Source organism: Polypterus senegalus, chromosome 9 (assembly GCF_016835505.1).
Source record: "Polypterus senegalus isolate Bchr_013 chromosome 9, ASM1683550v1, whole genome shotgun sequence".
NCBI lineage: Eukaryota > Metazoa > Chordata > Cladistia > Polypteriformes > Polypteridae > Polypterus > Polypterus senegalus.
Window position 1 is genome coordinate 70,349,423 of NC_053162.1, and position 21,306 is coordinate 70,370,728.

A 21,306-nucleotide genomic window follows, 5' to 3' on the forward strand; every position below is an offset into this window, starting at 1 on the left:
ACTTACTATGAGTATCTAGAATCCTAAATATTAATGACTGAATCTAGCTAAGGATGGAAGTATCCACCTAAACCACTACCCACTGATTTTGGAAATCTGTTTTCACTTGGTAAGGCCTATAGGCAGCCAGATGTGGAGTCTGTTCTGACATAAACAGGCTCAGTGCAGAAACCATTCATTTTCAGGATACCAGTTCATCACAGACTGTATCTTCACACACACCACGCTGACACTGGCCCAGTCATAGTGACCGGTCAGCCAAGCAGTAGTCTCTGGAGGTAATGCAAACTAAATTAAAAATAACAGGCAAACTTGACAATGAACTCTCCCAGCCAAAGACTGGATCACCCACTGTGTAGTCTGTTGTTGTTTTTGTAAGGTTGCCGCCCTTTAACCACATACCAAATGAAACTGCATTTAGTCTTTTTAAAGTGTGGTAATAAAGCAAATTGAGGTTTGTTCAAAGGAGCACTAAATTGCATGACATAAAGTATTATTATCAAGTGGCACTTTGTGTTTTTTTAAATATTTGCAGATGGGAACTGTGCTCAAAGCCTGTAAATAAGAAATTTGCAATATAAAAAATGAGAAATAAAAATGTTTTTTCTGTATGTTTATGAAAACGTGCTAAGTAATGAACCTACAAAGTAAAAGTCCTCAGGCAGCCAAGTGTTTTTATTAAATTTCTTCACTTCAGGAACACTAGACATGAGTCACCGATTAGGATGCATATATACAGTATATAAACCAAAAAGTCGTAAGCAACATTAACTGGGGTTTTAAATGCATTATTCATTTATTATCATTCATTTTCAGATCACAAGATTACAAAGATCTGAAAATGACTTTTAAAGTATAACAACCTGATTTCTTTAGTGTCACAGAAATCTTATTATTGGTAAATTAAGAAGTTTCCACTTTTGATATTTACTCCAGGCAACATGGTGGCACAGTGTTAGCACTGCTACCTCATAACAAAGTGACTGGGATTCATGTCCTAGGTGCTCATAGCATGGAGTCTGCATGTTCTCCATGTGTCCACTTGGATTTCCTTTGGGTGGTTCAGTTTTCTCCCTAAGACGTACAATTTAGGTTAGCTGATGATGTTAAAGTAGCCCTAGAGAGTGTTTGTGTGTGAGTATATGAGTATTTACCCAACAATAGACTGGCACTGTGTTGAGGGTTGTTCCTGCCTTGCTCCCAGTGCTTGCTGGGATAGGCTCCAGCTTCCTTGCAACTCTGCCCTGGATGAGCCAGATAGGAAAATGTAAGGATGGTTAGATATTGTCTTCTATTTTCTGTTATGTATTAATTCATATTTATTACATTCATTTATATTTTGTCTTGAAGATATTAAGACATTGAGACTTTTTCTTTCTTACATTATTTTAACTATAATTTGTACATGTATTCTATACAGCAAAGCTGTGCACATTATATACTTCTAATAGTGCAGTGACCTTTAATATCAATAGGCTTTATTTAAGAGAGAAGAGGAGACCACTCAGTACATCATGCTCATTTGGTTAGCTGATGCCCAGCTTGCCCCAACCTCTTGTCCTTTTAAAAGGTTTCTGCTACAACTATATGACCTGGACATTTTTCTCATTTCCCATAGCTCTTTGTAGGTAGAGGTGCTTCAGGGCTTCTTTCTTAGATGCTCTTCCCTTTCATTTTCACTGGTGTCCTAAAATATGTGATTCACTAAATGAAATAATGCTACTAGATCAAGTTTATCACTGCCTTTGACAATATTGATGCTCTGGATTAGGTCTCCATTCATCCTTTAAAACTAAACCTGTCAGACTGGGACATGCCTTTCAATCTGTGGTCATTATTCATTTTTTGAATATTTTTCATTTACATTCTGTAATATTTTGTGTCCAAATACTGTATAGTTTTTTGGGTTGCAGAATTAAATTCTGACATTATTTTTGGCTATAATTTTTGTTTTTAGACAGTTTTTAAATTTCATTTTCATTCTCAACACCCTCTTTTGTCATGTTCATTGCCATTTTGATTAACGGCTGCCACAGAGATGTCATGCAACATTACCCAGAAGTGCATGGTATTAATGTCATTGTCCTAACGGGATAAAAGGGCAGCATCATGCATTTCCTGGTACTTTGAGTCTGCAGATATAAACAAAGTATTCTCATAGCTGTTGTGGGTAGCAGTTACAATATATGTTTTGGTTTATATTTGTTGTTTCTGGTGAAAAGACTTTCATTTTTACAGTAGTTAGTGTTTTGGTTTGATGAAAGTTTGAATATACATTCTTTTAGCAGCCGTATTGGTTAGTTTTCTCATGGTCTTCTGTAACCTTTTCCCTCTACATTATCTCATATTAGACATAACAACTCCTTTTGTCTGTGTTGCAGCACTTTACATTGTTCTGTATTGAACTACATTTTCAGTTTATGGTTGAATTAATTACAAAGGCTAGACTTATTATTTTTAAAACACGAGGCAGAGACAATGATTAAAAGAGCTGGAAACATTTGGACAAGACAGTTATAGAAGGGCTCCAAGCACCTAGGGTATGTGAATAATATCAAATATAGGATCACTGCTGCTGTCCTATCCATCATTCAACATTAGTGAAATGCGCTTATACATTACCTCTATAAAATAATAATAACTGATAATTATTAGCAGTTGAAGGATAAGCTCACCTTTAACAGACGTGGCAGTCGTAGAAGAGAATTCACTCCAACCTTAAAATATAGGAAGTCCAGAGGAATGAGTGAAAGCATATCCATCTGTAATACAGAAGAGTGTTTGCTTACAATAACAAAAGAGTAAGGCAAAACCTTCTCTTTCACTGAATTTGTTGAAAAGGACATAACCAATCGTATATTATTTTCAAAACTACAAATGAAAAACATAAAATTAAAAAATAAATAGCACATAAATACTTTGTAACTTCCCAGCTCTGTCATGTGGTACCTTTCCAAGTGAGTATGAAAAAAGTGCCAATGCCTACAGAAGTAATGATGTTTCTCATGTGTCCCCTAGTGCAGGGGTGTCAAACTCCAAGGAGGGGGTTTTCATTTTAACCCTTTTCCTAATCAGTGACCAGTTTTCACTGCTAATTACTTTCTTTTCTCTTCATTTTAGTAGCCCTGTTTCTAAGGATTCAGTCCTTTGAATTATTTTTTTTCATTAAATGACAGCCAAACAGAAATGAGATGTAAAATGAGCCAACAGATGACCAGCTAAATTGGGGCTTCAAACTCCAACTAATTTCACTCTGACCAGTTTCTTAATGACAAGCTTATTCTTGTTGTTAATTAAACCTGTTATTTAATTCAGTGGCCTGTTGCTGCTCTCATTCTGCCACAACAGACATTTCCAAAACTGGTCAAAATGTTTTGGTGACCTGAGAGATCAACTTTACAGAGACCATCACCTTCCTTTATTTTCAGATATTGTGTGATGGGCACAGGTGAACTGGTCATGTGGTGGCTTGTTTTGTGTCTCATTATTGTTTGGCTGCTAATTAAGGAAGAAGAAACAGCTAAGGGGCATGAGCAAGTTAATTAAAACTAAAGATAAAGAAGTTAATTAGCAGCAAAAACTGCTCACTAATAAAGAAGATGGTTAGAACAAAAACCTGCCGCCACTGCAGCCTTCCAGGACTGGAGTTTGACATCCCTTCCCTAGTGTACGGCCCAAACAGGCACATACTAGGTAATGTTACACAAAGTATGCGTAGCTGAACCTTGGAATGTGGATGCACCGTGGATCATAGACCTTTAAGTGTAATTAGGGAGTGCTGTTTAAAGGTCACCCTTGACCGATAATTGACCACACAATGAGGCAACAATGGTGCTTCTTGCCAGGGGTAGACATCACTTAAGTGATGGTAGGTATAAAAGTTCTATAGTGGGAAGAAGGGTGGTGTAGTAGCCAAGTCCTTGAACATTACAAATAAAAATGTAAAAGGAGAAGCAGGCAAACAGTGCCCATTGACAGTTTCAGGTGTTATATTTTTAAGGCCATAGTAAAGCAGTCTAGAAATTGTTTTTTGTTACTGATTTAAATGAAGCCTTTTCTCTTACATGTTTTGTTATCTGGTGATAATACCATTTACAATCAAGGCTAGTACAGGCAACGCCATAGCAATACTTTGCAGAAGACTATTGGGATTAAAACAGGTCTTACCTTGAATTTGAAGGATTTCAAATAATTGTCTCTCATTTCTTTTTTATCAGTCTGAAACAAAATAAAATTTATATTGGTGGAGAATTTGTACACCATTTGCATGCAAGCAATTATGAAATTATTTTATAACTAGGTTGGGTTACCTGACTTTGCCTGAGAAATTCCATATAACAATGCGTGTTAGTCATAATACCATCAGTTAATCAAATGTTTGAACTGTTATGTAACTAACTACATGCTTTTCTGTATGCAATATTTGTAGTTTTTTTTTCTCTCAATGGCTAACATTATTGTTAGGCAGTGTGTTATACAACCCTGCGGTTGTGGGTTCAAATCCTGCTAACGAAACTTTGAGACCATGAGCAAGTTACTTCACCTGCCAGTGCACCAATTGGGAAAGCAAAAGAAATGTACCCAGTCTCAAAATATTGCAAGTCACCTTGGATAAAGACAACAGTCAAATAACAAGTAATAATAATATTATTATTAGGTCACTGCTTAGCTTAAGAATACACTATTGTACATGAGTGAAACATTCCTGCATTAGATCAATTTCTTCTTTTCTTGGTGACTTGGATTTTGTTAATGGTCATTGCAAAACACAATTTTAGAGGAGTGTGTTTTTTTGAACTGATACAGGTAATTAGTAGGAATACAGTAATGTGAAATTTGAATATATATTATTATTATTACAGCTTAATGATTTTCATTTACTTGTGTCATCCTCAAGTACAGTATTTCTTTTCATGTTTTTCATGCTTTTCATGTTGTAGTCCCCCGTGTAAGTCTACAGATATGAATGTATATGCAATGCAGTGCTTGAAGAAGATATACATAAGTGCCAGTACCCTATGTGTTGCACTAATGTATTAATGTGAAGAGCGTGGAGCGTGAACCATTAGCTTTGAGTGTCATGACATCATTTCTGTGGATTCCCCTTTTATAAATTCAAGTGCAAATATCTAGAACTAACATTTCTCCCTTGGGGTTTGCAGCGACACGGGGGAGGTTCGTTTTTCAATGCCATGGCCAAGGGTTAGAGGTCGAGGGAATTGAACGGATAACCAAGATGAGAGCCGGTATGCATCTAAGAGTGCCGTTAGTCAACAGCAAAAAACAGTGCTCTGCATCCTCCTTGAGGTGAGGCAAACTTTCTCTTTACATTTCACCTGATCACATCACTTTTTTCCTGTGCAGGACACCACGCCATCTTCACTCATCCATCCAGCCTATTAGTTAGTGGTGCTATTCTGCATCCTTCATTTGCATAAAGAATTCTCTCAGAGCAGTCGAGAGTATTTCAGTTAACAAAATATTAATATTAATAATCTTGACAAAGAGAAAATGCATCAAAAATAAAAAACATGTTTTGGCTAATTGTGTTTTTTTCTGTAACCTCAACAAATTTCAATCAAATCCATGAGGAATTTTTTAATTTTGAGGTATTTAGTTTTTCTGCTGTGGGGGAATTTACCCTAAATATTAATATATCCACATTTATTAGCAAATACCTATTGACCTAGATGTACCATCCTGCCAAATTTCAGCATTTTAATTAAACAAGAAGTAGTGTTTTTGTTGATGAGTGAGTGAGTTGGTAAACTTTACATTACATATAGAAAGATTTATAAAATGCAAACAGGATTTAACAAACTGAAAAGACTTTTTAGTAGAAGGAGCAAATTCAGGAAATGGATGGATGAAATGTAATTGGCCAGAAAGGTAGTCATAAAAATACATGTATCTGTTCCAGAGACTTATTTGATGTTAGTATTCAATTGAACTCTTCTTTTGGTTTGAAATAAATTAAATTATTAGATATATCCATTTTGTTTCTGGCTTATGGTTTTAATGATTGCTCTGGCAGGGAATCTGCATCACATTGGTTAGAAATTGATGATTTATAGGTATTTTGAAGGTTACGTTAGGCCAGTAAATGACGAGTAGCTTGAGCAACTATAAGTCACCAGGGCTGTGAATGTAAAGAAATATTTAGATATGTTAAATTTAATCTGGCTAGAAAGTGGGCAATATTGACTGCTTCCATTTGAACAAAGGATACTGTACTGTACTACACTGGCTACCTGTGTCATTCAGGATTGACTTTAAAATTCTGCTTATGGTTTATAAAGCCTTAAATAATTGCGCTCCATCTTATATATCGGAATGTCTGACACCTTATATTCCAAATCGTAACCTTAGATCCTCAAATGAGTGTCTCCTTAAAATTCGAAAAGCTAAACTTAAAAGAAGTGGTGAGGCGGCCTTCTGCTGTTATGCACCTAAAATCTGGAATAGCCTGCCAATAGGAATTCGCCGGGCTGATACAGTGGAGCACTTTAAAACACTGCTGAAAACACATTACTTTAACATGGCCTTTTTATAACTTCACTTTAACTTAATCCTGATACTCTGTATGTTCAATTCATCACAATAACTATTCATAGTGGCTCTAAAATCCGTACTGACCCCTACTCTCTCTTCTGTTTCTTTTTCCGGTTTCTTTGTGGTGACGGCCTGTGCCATCACCACCTACTCAAAGCATCATGATGCTCCAACATTGATGGACTGAAAGCCAGAAGTCTACGTGACCATCATCATCAAGTCCTTCCATGAGAACCCTAAATCCAAAAAGAGGACTGTTTCATTTATGTTAGGTAGATTGCCCAGAGAGGACTGGGTGGTCTCATGGTCTGGAATCCCTACAGATTTTATTTTTTTTCTCCAGCCGTCTGGAGTTTTTTTTTTGTTTGTTCTGTCCACCCTGGCCATCGGACCTTACTTATTCTATGTTAATTAATGTTGACTTATTTTGTTTTCTTACTGTGTCTTTTATTTTTCTATTCTTCATTTTGTAAAGCACTTTGAGTTACATTTTTTTGTATGAAAATGTGCTATATAAATAAATGTTGTTGTTGTTGTTGTTACTGCTTATTCCTTAGCTGTCATATATGAAAACTCTGCCCTGAAGTTCCTATTTGGGAGCAGCACACAGTATGAAGTAGGGTGGCTGAATTTATCTGATTGTGATTTAAGCATTTTCAAGAACCATTTGACCTCACATTATAATTTTATTTTTAAAGATACAGTATATACGAGTATATTATAACCTGGGGCCAAATCTTTACTCCTGACATCAAGTATATGACTCAAGGAAGGGATGAAATCAAACAGTGTTCACAATGAGCTAATGTAATTCATTAGCAGTGTGTATATTTTTATATAAGAAAATTAGTTTAATTCAGAGGTTTCACATTAAGGTCCCAATTTGAACGTCATGGTGCTACAGTGAGGTGAACTGTTGGTCAAATATGCAAGTAAAAACTTCACTGTACTTTGTACACATAGCACTAAATTTGAATTTAAACTTGAAATGTTAGTCTGGAGAATGTGGAGAGCATCACAGAGGTAGATGACTAGAGAATGACAGGAATAGTAGGCTAAGAAAAAAAGGTAATTGAGTTGAGTTTTGATTTGCAAGGTAAAGAAGCTTCATTTTGCACTACAACAGTTACAACTGTTAAGGTTCAGCCAGTGTTACTTCCCTGGCTTAAGTTTATTTTTGGTATATTTATTGTTTTTCTTATTATTTGTTTTCATATTTCATTATTTCTGTTTTTTTTATTTTGTTTTATGTAAAATAATGTTCTTTGATTATGTTTTCTTTAATTAGTTAATGTATAGCTATTCTGTTTCTGTATTTTATATTATGTTAGATTATCTCTCTTGTATCTTGTGGGTTGTATCCCAAGGGGCAGGGCCACCGTAATCTCACTTTTCCTGATTATTTAGGTTAGAGCAGAGGAAGTCTAGGGATGGTACATTACAATTGTTAAGGTGCATTAAAAGTATTGCTTTCTGTTTGGAATTTCTGGGGTTTTTTTTGGGCACAATTTCAGACTGTGTATTGGGACTTGTTTGCTGTGGATAACCTGTTAGGCAACTCCATTTTGCTCTTTTGAGCTTTTTTTTTTGTATTTTCCTTTTTTTCTAATTAAACACTCATTTATAAGATTCCTTTGCCCGTTTATCTCTTTGAGCCAAATCTTTTTTTTATGGTTTCCTTTCCTTTGGGTGACATCATAGATATTATAGATCGGTTTAAAGTCAGTTTCCCCATTTCTAGCCCTGGTAGGCTGCAGTCTTAGGCCGCACTGTAGGAGCTGGCTGGATTGGTGTGAGATTAATTTGTATTGACCAATAAAAATTCTGGCCTGCTCTGGTGCACTTTTATAAAGGCCTTACATCATTTTTACTAAGGTCTTAACTTAAATTTTTGGCACTATTGAGTTTTTCTCAGAAAAGGGACACAAATCTTACAAAAGAGTGCAACTGGTGCAAGCAACGTAATGAAGTAGCTACAGTCACACTGTGTTTATTTTCTGATAACCACCTCACAAGGTATTGGCACCTGAAAAGACTGCGCTTGGAGATCCATTTCACAGGCGCATAGGATTCATACTATCATGTATATAAAGTACAGTCAAATTCTTAATGAACATACCATATAACACTACTCTCTGACACCATGATTAGTGACTATAACTACATTACATCGAAAATTCTGTCTTCCTTGCCTTAAAACGTTTGTATACCTTACTGTGCTAATGCAGTACTGTCACCAATTCATTTTGTCACTTGCTTATCTTCTTGAGAGTTGCAGGGTGTCTGTGGTTATTTTGGCACTACAATGTGCAAAGGGGAAAGAAACAGTGGAGGGGGGCTCATCCGTTGCAGGGCTCATTCACACAAACAGTGGAGGGGGGCTCATCCGTTGCAGGGCTCATTCACACAAACATGCACACTCACTCACTCAGTTTCTATCACCTGAATGCTGTTGCATGTTGACTCAACTTCTTATTATAATCTGCTTGTCTGTCCAAACACTAAATAGTACAGTACATGAAAGGAAAATACTAGAATAATTTTCTAGAAGAAAATCCCAGACAAGATGATGCATGCCAATAATTAAGATCTATTGCATATAAACCACAGCACTGTCTTGCTTAAAGAGCATAAAAGTATTCCTTTTTTGATGTGGTAAAGAGGCCTTTTTGATTCTATCGTCTTGTGAATGCACAGTCAAGGAGTGTCCTCTTTTTTGGTTTCAGATAACACTTTCTGAATCACACTGCTTGGGATTGGCTAATTTTAAACCTCTTTGTAATGGATAATTAATGGAGGTGCTTAGTAATAGGAACGCTGAATCAGTAATGCTCTCAGCAATGCATATTTAGTGAGACTACCACATTGTTGCCTTTGCTTTTTGAAAGTTAACCACAGAGAAAGAGTTAAAGTCACAAATACTCACAATAATGTCCCCGCTCCGCACAAACTGCAGACGTGTCTGAAAGAGGAACATATCAATGATGTAGATGAAGTCGCACAAGTAGTCCACAGCCAGCCAGATATAGATATTATCAGGGGTCTGGTAGGGGTAAGTGCACCTTACGGGGATCAACCACACATTCCAATTCCAGGCCAAAGTCACAAAGAACAGCCACAGGACATAAATGAGGTCTGAGGAGGACAGGAAAATAAAAGTTCACAGCCCATGTAGCTTGGCACAGAAATCCTTTGCAAGACCTTATGCAATAAATATTGTGGAGCACTATGAAACCACAAATGCTCCAGAATCCAACTTTATCTTGACAATTTCATAGTTAATTCTAGTATCACATACAGTGTCTGTTTTAGTATTGTAAATGCTGAAACACAACCCTGCCTGTGTAGTTTGGGAGCTGTTGGTCATTTAGCTTACCTTTGCGAGAATTGGCAAAAGCTTGGCAGGAGAAGGAGTGAATTTGAAGAGTATAATCATCAAGTCATTGATGGTGCTGAACAACTGAGGATGGAGTTTGTGGAGTTTTAATTCAAGTTTTAATGTAAGCCCATTTCAGTGATGCTTATACTTTGAATTAAATCAGTGTTTAGCAGAGCATTTAAAGTCCTATTTAATTTTACTTTTACCATATTTTGTCTCCTTTTCTATGCCAGTTTGAGGATTATTGTTTTTATTATTATTGCTGGATTATTTTGTATATGTATTAGCTTATCATTTTTACCCTCATCCTCCTCCAATGTTATGTGTGAATGCATATTACATTGTATATATTCTGATTATGCCATTTTGCAAAATTTTACTAATTTCTGGAATCCATGTTAGGTGTCAGTCCCAACTGAAGTCTGTTAAAAATGTGAAGTTTGCACCATGGCCTTTACTTGCAGGACTGAGTTTAGAGAAGCATATGGGATGACTTCCACATTAAAATCTGAATTGTTTTAATGTCTGTTTTGCTTTTTGTTGTTTTAGAGTTAATCTTCTTTAATGGTTTTATATTTTTTCCAAAATTAGAAAATATAATATATTGTGAAGTCTGTATACTTATGGGTAATAATATATGTGAATTAAGAGTATCATCTCATGCCTTATATGGATAAAGCTTGTGGTTGGGGGGGGATATGGGAGTTGGTGGGTAATGGGCAGCACAAATGCACTTTTCCTCAGACAGCATTATTCAAAGTGATGGCTCTGCCTAGAAGGTTTATCATATTGAAAGGGATAGCTCTGTTAAGTCACGTGAACCTGGAGTAATACTCTGAGGGCAAGATGAAAAATTTGGAACTGATTAATGCGAAACTGACAAATAGAATTACCAAATGTGATCTGGGACTTCAGTTATTTTCAGCCGTAGCTACATTTCTGTTATGTCTTGTATTAAATGACCTCTTTCCACCACCTTGGCTCTATATATGAATACTATCACTTAGGATATATACAACATCTGGATATAAGTAGGTAAAGGGTGTCATAGCTGTCACCCTTGAAAACTCTTGAGGCTTTGCAACTTTCAGATTGATAAATTCGAATTTAATCCTTCGTCTTTTATTTCTGTATACTGTAGGTGATTATACCATAAAAATAAAATGTTATCATTCTTGTAGGATAAAAGTTACAAAGTGTATAAACAAAAACTGATGACTTACTGGTAAATGGGTCAATGCTATCAGGGAAACTCCATTTCTTCGCCCGTCGCATCCAGGGCATGGTCTTGAACTTGCAGCACATCATTTCACAGTAATGTTCTTCCTCCTTTGGTGCTATTTTTCCTTCCTCCGGTTTTGGCTCCTCTGTCGGTGGTGCAGGAGCAGAAGGGGCTGGCTTTGCTGGAGCTACAAAATAGTAGCAAGAGATTCATGTGAAGGACACAGCTTCAAGAATAAAGGGAAAATATTCCCCTTAAACAGGAATTTTTACACCAAATTTAATGTCTTGGGGGAATTTGGCAGGTGTGCACATGAAGAATCTGTCCAACCTGTTACAGCTACACATTGTTTTGTTGGTCTTTTTGTGATATGCAGTATGGCATTTGCTTAGACGCTTTTCCTATTATTACAAAATTCATCACATAAAATGTGCCATTGTGATGGTGCAGTGTTGCACTGTTTGAACTTCTACATGACCTGGCTGTCATTTCTGATTCTTTTTCGTTTCTTTCCAAAAGACAGCATGCGAAATGGAAGCTACATAATATCATCTACTCACATGCTGAGGGGCTTTCATCTTCTGAGGAGGACTCGGGGTCTATTAGTTTTTCCTTCACTTTTTCTGTCCTATCCTTGAACAGTCTGACAAGCTCCTGAAGGCGCTCAGTAACAATTGCACTGGATTGGCTGGTCACAGATGGTGGTCGTTCTTTGTCCCTACAAATCAAAAGCATTCAGTATTTTGCATGTTACACTCAGAAAGCTATTTAATCATGTAAATATTAAATTATGGATAATGGTTCTCTATTTATCTACAATTGTAAAGCAAACCAAAAAAAATCTAAAACCTCATTACCTCTTTAACTCAGTGGTTAGGATAATTGGACATTCGATTTTTAGTAGATGTGTTAATTGGTTATAGACAGGGAAATAACACAAATTAAGTAACCCATATTTTATAACTGGCAATTCTACAGCCAGTAAAGCATATTTTAATGCTTTTTTTGTGCAGTTACCAAAATGAATGATGTATAGTAAACAAACAAACATAATTTTGTCAAGATGAAGTAATTTACAAAAGCAATCCTTATAATTATCTGAGTATAAATGTGCCAGCATATAGAATGCAATGAAGCCATCAGTGTTGCTCAGCTGGAGAAGTCGCTTGTGTGTCCGGCCCTCAGTGGTGCTACTGATGACCAGGAAAGATGAGAAGTAGCAGTCTCTATAGCCGAGCTCACTCTCAGTTACAGAATACTATTTATACTCTGTTTGAGGATCTAACTTGTACAGTGATAGAAAATGATCTTTGCTATAATTCAAGTACATGATAAGCTAAAGCTTTTCTCACAGCATCATAATATTACTAACAGTGATAACATACCATCAACAAGTCCAAATGGACACAGACATACCATACAAACTCCACAAAGACAGTAAGTATAGCAGGCTGAATATCAATCTTTCATCTACTGGAGCTTTAAGGCATGAGTGTGAGCAATGGAGCCACTCCTTAGTTAAACTCAAATCACCTTTCTACTTTAGAAAACACAATCATTTATCTTTCAGTGCAACTGACACATTGAAGATCTCTTACTAAATGTTCTTTTTAAGTCTTCTTGGCCTAAGTTCTCTGGAAAAAATACTTAATTGGCTAGACATACTTCTTCTAGAATTGCATATTAGAGAACAAGAGTGCTTCAGTTTTTTAAAGGTGTGGTTCTACCAATTAAACAAGAACTGGCATGTGACTTTCAGTAGGATTTTATTATCTTTCAGTAGTGCCCTCTCCACTGTCTATTATTCTGTATTTTTCTTTTTTGCACTCACCCGTCATCGGTTTGCAGGCTGGACTGACTAGGCCAAGCATGGACTGGTGTCTCACAATCGTCAGTACTGTCACCTTGTGAATAGAGCTTCTTCCTATGGAGGGCCAAAAATGAAAAATAAAGAGGTTTTGTAACAGCACAGAAAAAGGTCACTGCTGAAACACAGATGAACAATTAATAAAATGCTAATAGCCAATAAAGTACACATTAAATGTACTTTATATTTAATCCATGAAAATACACCAGATGTATTTAAAATGACCATTTATATTATGTCAGGCAGATCACAGATTAGATTAATATTGCTAGCAATGCTTCAGTGTTCCTAATGAGCTACAATCTCACCTTTAACCTGTAATATCATGGCAGCTGAGAAACCCGAAAGCAGATTTTGAGCAAAATTAAGCACTTTGAATATTAGAATTGGCACTATAAGGCATTATGTAATTAAAATGTATTAGAAATGTAGTAATAGTAGTTGTAGTGTTAATTCAAAGTTGACTTTGATTTACTTTATCCAAAACCCACTATTGGCAAATTGGGAAGGTGCTGGATGGTGGCAAAAGTAACGTAATAAAAGAAAAGCCTGATGAGAATTTACACACAAAATGGTCACTTAGGTGTAGTGCCACATTGTCAAGCCATCATCATCATCATTAAAGGCCATTTTCCAGGTGTACCAAGGTTGTTCAGTAACACCCTAAATCAGGATGCTGATATAAAGAAACAGATTACAAATACTTATTGAGGACAGTGTTAGTCCTTACGGAGGGTTATTTTATTAACATAATGTGGATTTTTATTATGTACTGATTACAGTGGCCCTGATCCTTGGTTGTTTTCATTCCAGTTGTGTCCATCATCACGGAAGAATTCTCACTCTTAAAATAAACATTGCTTTATGGTTAATCATGTTCACTGTGAAACTGTATAATCACAAAGAGGTGTTCATTAGGTTGTTTTTTATTTTATGTCACCTTTCTTAGTAAGCAGCAGTTCAAACCCTATTTCACATTCAGAGAGCAAAGACAAACAAAACATTAAGGGAGCTTCTTGTTGTTATAAAAGTTGGACTTGACCTTGGCATAAGTGCCAACCATGTTGTATTTTTGCTCAGCACATTAAGTGTACCAAATGACAGCAGCAAAGGAGTGTTTGGTGTTAAGAGGCTTGACAGGGAAAGCAAGTTGTGTCATTTCGACCTTCATCAATATGTCTCGGTGTGTTTGTGTCTGTAATTCTATATATTGATAGAAGAAGTCTGTCTGCACTGAGAAGAAAATTGAATCAGCAGGTGTGTAGGTTTTATTATAAGCTCCTCACATGATGTATTTCTTGGTGGAATATCAAAACAATTAAAATAATTATTTCTATAAAATAAATTTGTCAGTTATTAAAGACATAATGGCTTACTGGGCGTTGGGCCGAGAGATGGTTGCTCATAGTGTTTCTTCTTTCCTAAGGCCTTTTCTAATGTGTCTGTACTTGTGACATGTAAGAGAGTACATTTAGAGGTAATTTAATTTCTTTTAATTGGATACATTCAAGTTTAGTAATACATTTGGGTGTTGGTTTGCTTTATAATCTCCTCAAAGTCATGGTATCATATTTACAATATACTGTATGCCGCACCTGTGTGATGTAAACAAAACCAGACTACTGAAATGATGGCATTAGTGGGAAAACATAAGCAAAATGAGAAGGAGAAGATGGATTCTTCATGCATTGTAGTTTAGAAATTCATCAGCCTGTGTTCTTTATGGGTTCTAACACATGGATAAATACAGAGGAGCATGTAGAAAAAAGAAAGAAAGAAAGTTTTGAGTTATGAATTGAACTTTATTAATTAATAAACAACAAATAATTTACATTATCATAAGAAAAGAAAACAAAGGAAAACCCCAAAAAGAAAACAATACCCAATTCACATTTCAAATAAGAAAAAATAAGTTTACAAATTGCCTCATGAACATATCATCTTTTTACAAAAGAATTCACTTTTGTGGTCATTTTGTAGAATTTATATTCTAAATACACTCTGGCTTTCACAAGTCCCTGAAATATCGTCATGATGTTACATTGCGTATCTGATTTGACTTTCTCTCTTCTTGATTTATAAATGGCCAGCTTGGTATATCCAATGAGGAAATTCCCAAACTGATATTCATCCTGATTGCACTTATTCCTGATACAACCATACACAATAAATACACAATCATTAAAAGGCAAGCTAAGAACACTAAAAACAGAGTTAAGAGTTCATTTAAAAGAGGTCGAAGTCTAATACAGAAAAGAAAACAGTGAAAGACTCCAGAAGAATCAGTCAGTGAGACATAAGAATCGACAGCAATGATGCCGTGCAGCATACGCCATTGCAAATCGCCAGTTCTTTTGCTCAATGGTGGTCTATACAAGTTCCACCAAGCTGGCCCTGGTGTCTCTGCCCCCCAAGTCTGTTCCTCCAGGGTTCTTTATAGCACCTTTCACAGAAAACATCCACCCTGATTCACTTTAACATAAACAGTAAACATTGTGGTGGATGGCTGGGACCTGTGCCCGATCAGGACGCTCCTTTGGCACTGAATCCGGGAAAGCTGCCATGGGAGGTTCATTATGTTCCCCGGAACACTTGGTGGCAGCCCCCATGGGCAGTATTGGGGACACAATCGAGGAACACCGCAGCTCATGCCTTTTGGGCTCCATGGCCACTGCCAGGAGGAGCTGAACAACTTAACAAGCCTGTCTGGGCTGTGATACAGCCACACCCGGAAGTGCAGCCTAATTAGGCTAATTACCACCTGAAGCACTTCTGGGTGGGCTACAAGAGGAGTCTGCAGCCACCACTCAAGGAGCTGGAGTTGGGAGGTAGTGTGACGGAGCTTTGCGAGAGAGGAGTGCAGGCAGCAGGCGAAGAAAGTAATAAGGACTGTGAGTGATTTGTGCTGTATTGGAAGAAGAACCTGCAGTGGGCTGGCACCCTGCCCGGGGTTTGTTTCCTGCCTTACGCCCTGTGTTGGCTGGAATTGGCTCCTGCAGACCCCCGTGACCCTGTAGCTAGGATATAGCGGGTTGGATAATGGATGGATGGAAGAAGAACAATAAAAGAGTGTGTTTTTGTCGAAGCTGTCTTGGTGTCTGTTCGTGGTTGAGGCTGGTCTTCACAACATGGAGACTCTTTTTTAAAATTAGAAGAAGCAGCTGACTAAGAGTCATTCATTGAATACATTCTACATCCTTAAATGGCTCATATTGTCTATAATTTTTATCTTAACTTTCTTTGCACAGCTTGAATATTCATAATATGTCTGTTTACAAAAATATGTTTATTTACAACTCCTGATCTCAGAGTGTACTCCATGCCAATGCAATACACTTGGGTTATTTTTGTGGAGGTCAGACAGACTTTTTAGAGGTTTCATTGTGACAAATTGTATGCCACCGGAGGTTTCAATTTATGTTTAAGCTAATGGGGCACCAGACTTAGCAGTGGAGTCAAAACAAAAGGAAAATGCAACTTCCTTCCTGCAATCCCACATCTGGGATAACAGTAGACTGCATTTCTTGGCCCTAATCTGGATTGTGCATCCATGACATGTTACTATTTGCGAAAGACATTTCCTAAGTCTTCTACAGACATGCTGCAGCAGCATGGCTCTTATACTTGCTAGCACAACTGGGCAGAAGATACAGGAGCTTACAGGGTCAGCGGTGCTGGATGGGGTAAGGTGTAGATTTGTCCCTTTATCATTTTTGAGTCAGTATATGTCTAAAGGCTGAACACTTTCCTTGAAAATAATATATGATTTAAGTTATGAAAGCCTTTAGCAAAGTGCTGGTGTCCAGGAAGTGGATTTCTAATTACCCTGATTTGGAAAGGCAGGCGGAGGACACTGTGTGTTTGGAAAATAGGCAGCTCACATATGTTCATCTTTATTCTTTGAAGACAAACTCATATTCACTGCTAATGCATTAAGGAACGCAGCAATGTTTTGGAAGTAAGCAGTGACATCCAAATTGTGCATTATACTTCCTAGACAGCTCTGGATACAGGAAGCTCAGAAGCATTTTATGTTCAGGGATGTTAGGTCTACTTGGTAGCCAAGTAAGGTAACTAGACCATGACCTCACTGATGCCTATTAACGATGTGATAGACAGCTTTTAGTTTAGAGTTGGATTAGTCTGGCTACTTGGGATGAGAATACACATCTGCAAAAAACTCACTAAAATACTGGCAGTGAATAGCAGCACCAATAAAAAGACAGCACCCAGGGTCTCTTTTGAAAAAAAATCCTCCATACTGTGCACTTTAAACGTTCAGGACACAACCAAAAAAACAAATAAAGCAATATTGTGCTGGCTAGCAAAAGTTATTGAATTTGTTAAGGCAACATTAACGATAATATTTCAAAATGGTTATCTTAAGAATCACATTCAGTTTGATAAAGTTCAGTATGGTGGATATGTGTAACAGGGGGGCTTTGGGGTGACTTTTCTGACATAGATGGTTTATCCATTGTAACCACAGTCTTGCTATTGGTTGTAAGACATTGACAAGTGCACCATTGATCTTTAAATCACTGCCCCTACTTTGAACTCAACCTTTATGAGGTGTTGGATTGGTTAAGAAAGAATAAGATATGGAGACAATTATGAGCAGAATAAGACAAAAATAGTAAGTAAGCAATAAATGAGTAACACATAAACATAAAGTGATACATGGAAAAACTAAGAACATATACAGTATATTGTATACACTGTTTATACATCCATCCATCCATTATCCAACCCACTATATCCTAACTACAGCCCAACGCAAGGCACACACCCCCACCCACCAAGCACACACTAGGGACAATTTACAGTTGTGCTTGAAAGTTTGTGAACCCTTTCGAATTTTCTATATTTCTGCATAAATATGACCTAAAACATCATCACATTTTCACTCAAGTCCTAAAAGTAGATAAAGAGAAACCAGTTAAACAAATGAGACAAAAATATTATATTTGGTCATTTATTTATTGAGGAAAATGATCGAATATTACATATTTATGAGTGGCAAAAGTATGTGAACCTTTGCTTTCAGTGTCTGGTGTGACCCCCCCCCTTTACAGCAATAACTTCAACTAAACGTTTCCTGTGACTTTTGATCATTCCTGCACACCGGCTTGGAGGAATTTTAGCCTATTCCTCCATACAGAACAGCTTCAACTCTGGGATGTTGGTGGGTTTCCTCACATGAACTGCTCATTTCAGGTCCTTCCACAACATTTCGATTGGATTAAGGTCAGGACTTTGACTTGGCCATTCCAAAACATTAACTTTATTCTTCTTTAACCGTTCTTTGGTAGAACAACTTGTGTGCTTAGGGTCGATGTCTTGCTGCATGACCCACCTTCTCTTGAGATTCAGTTCATGGACAGATGTCCTGACATTTTCCTTTAGAATTCTCTGATATAATTCAGAATTCATTGTTTCATCAATGAAGGCAAGCCGTCCTGGCCCAGATGCAGCAAAACTGGCCCAAACCACGATATTACCACCGCCATGTTTCACAGATGGGATAAGGTTCTTATGGTGAAATGCAGTGTTTTCCGTTCTCCAAACATAACGCTTATCATTTCATCCAAAAAGTTCTATTTTGGTCTCATCCGTCCACAAAACATTCTTCCAATAGCCTTCTGGTTTGTCCACATGATCTTTAGCAAACTGCAGATGAGCAGCAATGATTTTTTTAGAGAGCGTGACTTTCTCCTTGCTCTTGGAGTGATCTTTGTAGGTCAACCACTCCTGGGGAGGGTAACAATGGTGTGGAATTTCCTCCATTTGCACACAATCTGTCCGACTGTGGATTGGTGGAGTCCAAACTCTTTAGAGTTATTTTTGTAACCTTTTCCATGATGAGCATCAACAACTCTTTTTCTGAGGTCCTCAGAAATCTCCTTTGTTCATGCCATCATACACTTCCACAAACATGTGTTGTGAAGAGCAGACTTTGATAGATCCCTGTTCTTTAAATAACACAGGGTGCCCACTCACATCTGATTGTCATCCCACTGCTAATCCTAGAGGTTCACATAATTTTGCCACCCACAAATATGTAATATTCGATCATTTTCCTTAATAAATAAATGACCAAGTATAATATTTTTGTATCATTTGTTTAACTGGTTTCTCTTTATCTACTTTTAGGACTTGAGTGAAAATCTGATGTTGTATTAGGTCATATTTATGCTGAAATATAGAAAATTCTAAAGGGTTCACAAACTTTCAAGCTCAATTGTGGAATCACCAATGCACCTAACCTGCATGTCTTTGGACTGTGGGAGGAAACTGGAGCACCCGGAGGAAACCCATGCAGACACGGGGAGAACATACAAACTCCATGCAGGGAGGACCCGGGAAGCGAACCTGCGTCTCCTAACTACGAGGCAGCAGCGCTACCACTGCGCCACCCCACTATTTATACAATGTACATGTATGTACTAGTATAGTAAAATGTCCTATATATAGAAAAATGCCCACTTATTAAACTTTGCACAATGTTGCAATGGTCTGTCTGTTTCAATGACATTATGCACTGATGTCTTTCTTTGTGTTACTCGTTTCCTCTGTTAATCGGACATTGTCGCCCTCTTGTGGACACAAGGTCACATTAGGTCTGGGCATGGACGCAGCACATTTTATAACTCTAGATATACAGGGTGTCCCAAAAATGTATACACACGTATACAAAAGTGTATTAAGACAACACTGCAACTGGTGCCGTTAATTTGAACTTGCTGCAGGAATCTAACATGCCACGCATTCGAGAAGAATTTGGCAATATGGACCAGTTTTATGTCCGGCAGCATGGAGCACTTTCCCACTTACTATCCTGATGTAGGAGCCTATTTTGATGAAAATCTGCCAAACAAATGGATTGGGCAAAGATGTAACCAGGTTCATCACACCTATTTCATGACTCATTCGGCCATTTCAAGGGGAATAGCGGTTAAGGTTGCCAAAGCCTGACACAATACCCATCAGCTAATGCAAGAAAAAGCTGTTAAGACAGCAGTGAAACTCATCAAGAGAGAGTGGAAAAAACAAATAAACCCTGGACAGCCAGAGACAAACATTTCCACAGCCTGGGTCCAGAATGGGGGTCCAGACAACATCCATCCATCCATTATCCAACCCGCTATATCCTAAGTACAGGGTCATGGGGGTCTGCTGGAGCCGGAAAAAAGATTTCTGTCTATTTTAAAACTACTCTTAATAAAAGGAAACCAAGAAAAGCCTTGATTTCTAATAACAAAGATGCTGCATAGAAAATACATGAGCAGCTCTCGGAAGACCTTAACTGTCACCTGGTTTGTTTGTAAAAGAACAAAAGAAAATTGAAGCAGCAAAACAACTGTGGAACAGGAAAAGGAAAATGGTGAATACAAAACAGCAACTAAAGAGATTGTTGAAGAGTTTCTCTCTTCAGAATATCCTTTCTATTTACTTGTTTCTTCAACTCCACTGATGAGAGTCCATTTAAATTAAACTGCTTGACCCCCTATAATCGCTTCCTACTGCAACACAGCCTAGCTTGTCTCAGAATGGTCTCAAAAAAATGTAGTTTTTAGTAGATTATCAGATATAAACACAAATTACAATCCTGACTGAGAAAACCAGCACATGTGCATACCATGTGATAATGCAACATGAACATCTTTTAAAGAAAAACTAAAATGAAATTTAGCAGTCTGATGCAGAACACTATCAGATATACATAAAGAACACCATGGATGTCCCAACAAAGAACTTCAGTAGTGTGGATACAAAAGAGATCAACAATCTGACAAAGCATACTGTATATGTATACATGAGCACCATACTGCAGGATATTTTAACATGACAAAAGAAAAACAACATGATCTATACAGGATATAGTATTAATATTGTGCATTACCATTAAGGAATACCGTCAGGTGGCAGAGTGGATGTGAAATATGATTGTTCCTGACCATGTAAGCCATCAGATAGCAGAGCTGCCAAAGGTAATGGCTTAATGAGTAGAGAGAGATTATCAATGGGAAAAACAGGAAATGTATACGTCATACATAGAAATTACCATAGGAATGCTCTTAAGCAGTCCATGAAAAGTAGTGAATCTACATTCCAGCATTGTCCATTGTGGTTCTCCCATTTCTGGAATTCCTCAACATGTTTCTTTCTCTTTAAAATTTTAATCTTTTGCGATGAGCACTACTATTGTTTTAACATTTCTAATAGCTGCCGCCATATTGCTTATAGTGGAGGTGTTGTTGCTGGTCCTGTGGTTAGATGTCTACA

General features: G+C 37.2%; 1 protein-coding gene across 5 annotated transcripts in view; it reads right to left on the minus strand.

The window, feature by feature from the left end:
* The window catches only part of LOC120535398 (cyclic nucleotide-gated cation channel beta-1-like), a 109,058-nt gene that overhangs the window by 28,448 nt on the left and 59,304 nt on the right, over nucleotides 1-21,306 (minus strand). For all 5 annotated transcript variants that reach the window (XM_039763221.1, XM_039763219.1, XM_039763217.1 and 2 more), the window contains exons 4-9: nucleotides 12,985-13,077; nucleotides 11,714-11,871; nucleotides 11,155-11,340; nucleotides 9,479-9,687; nucleotides 4,168-4,218; nucleotides 2,676-2,762 (exon numbers count right to left, since the gene is read on the minus strand). In XM_039763221.1, coding sequence (XP_039619155.1) covers nucleotides 2,676-2,762; nucleotides 4,168-4,218; nucleotides 9,479-9,687; nucleotides 11,155-11,340; nucleotides 11,714-11,871; nucleotides 12,985-13,077 — 784 coding nt within the window. The remainder of the gene's footprint in view (nucleotides 1-2,675; nucleotides 2,763-4,167; nucleotides 4,219-9,478; nucleotides 9,688-11,154; nucleotides 11,341-11,713; nucleotides 11,872-12,984; nucleotides 13,078-21,306) is intronic.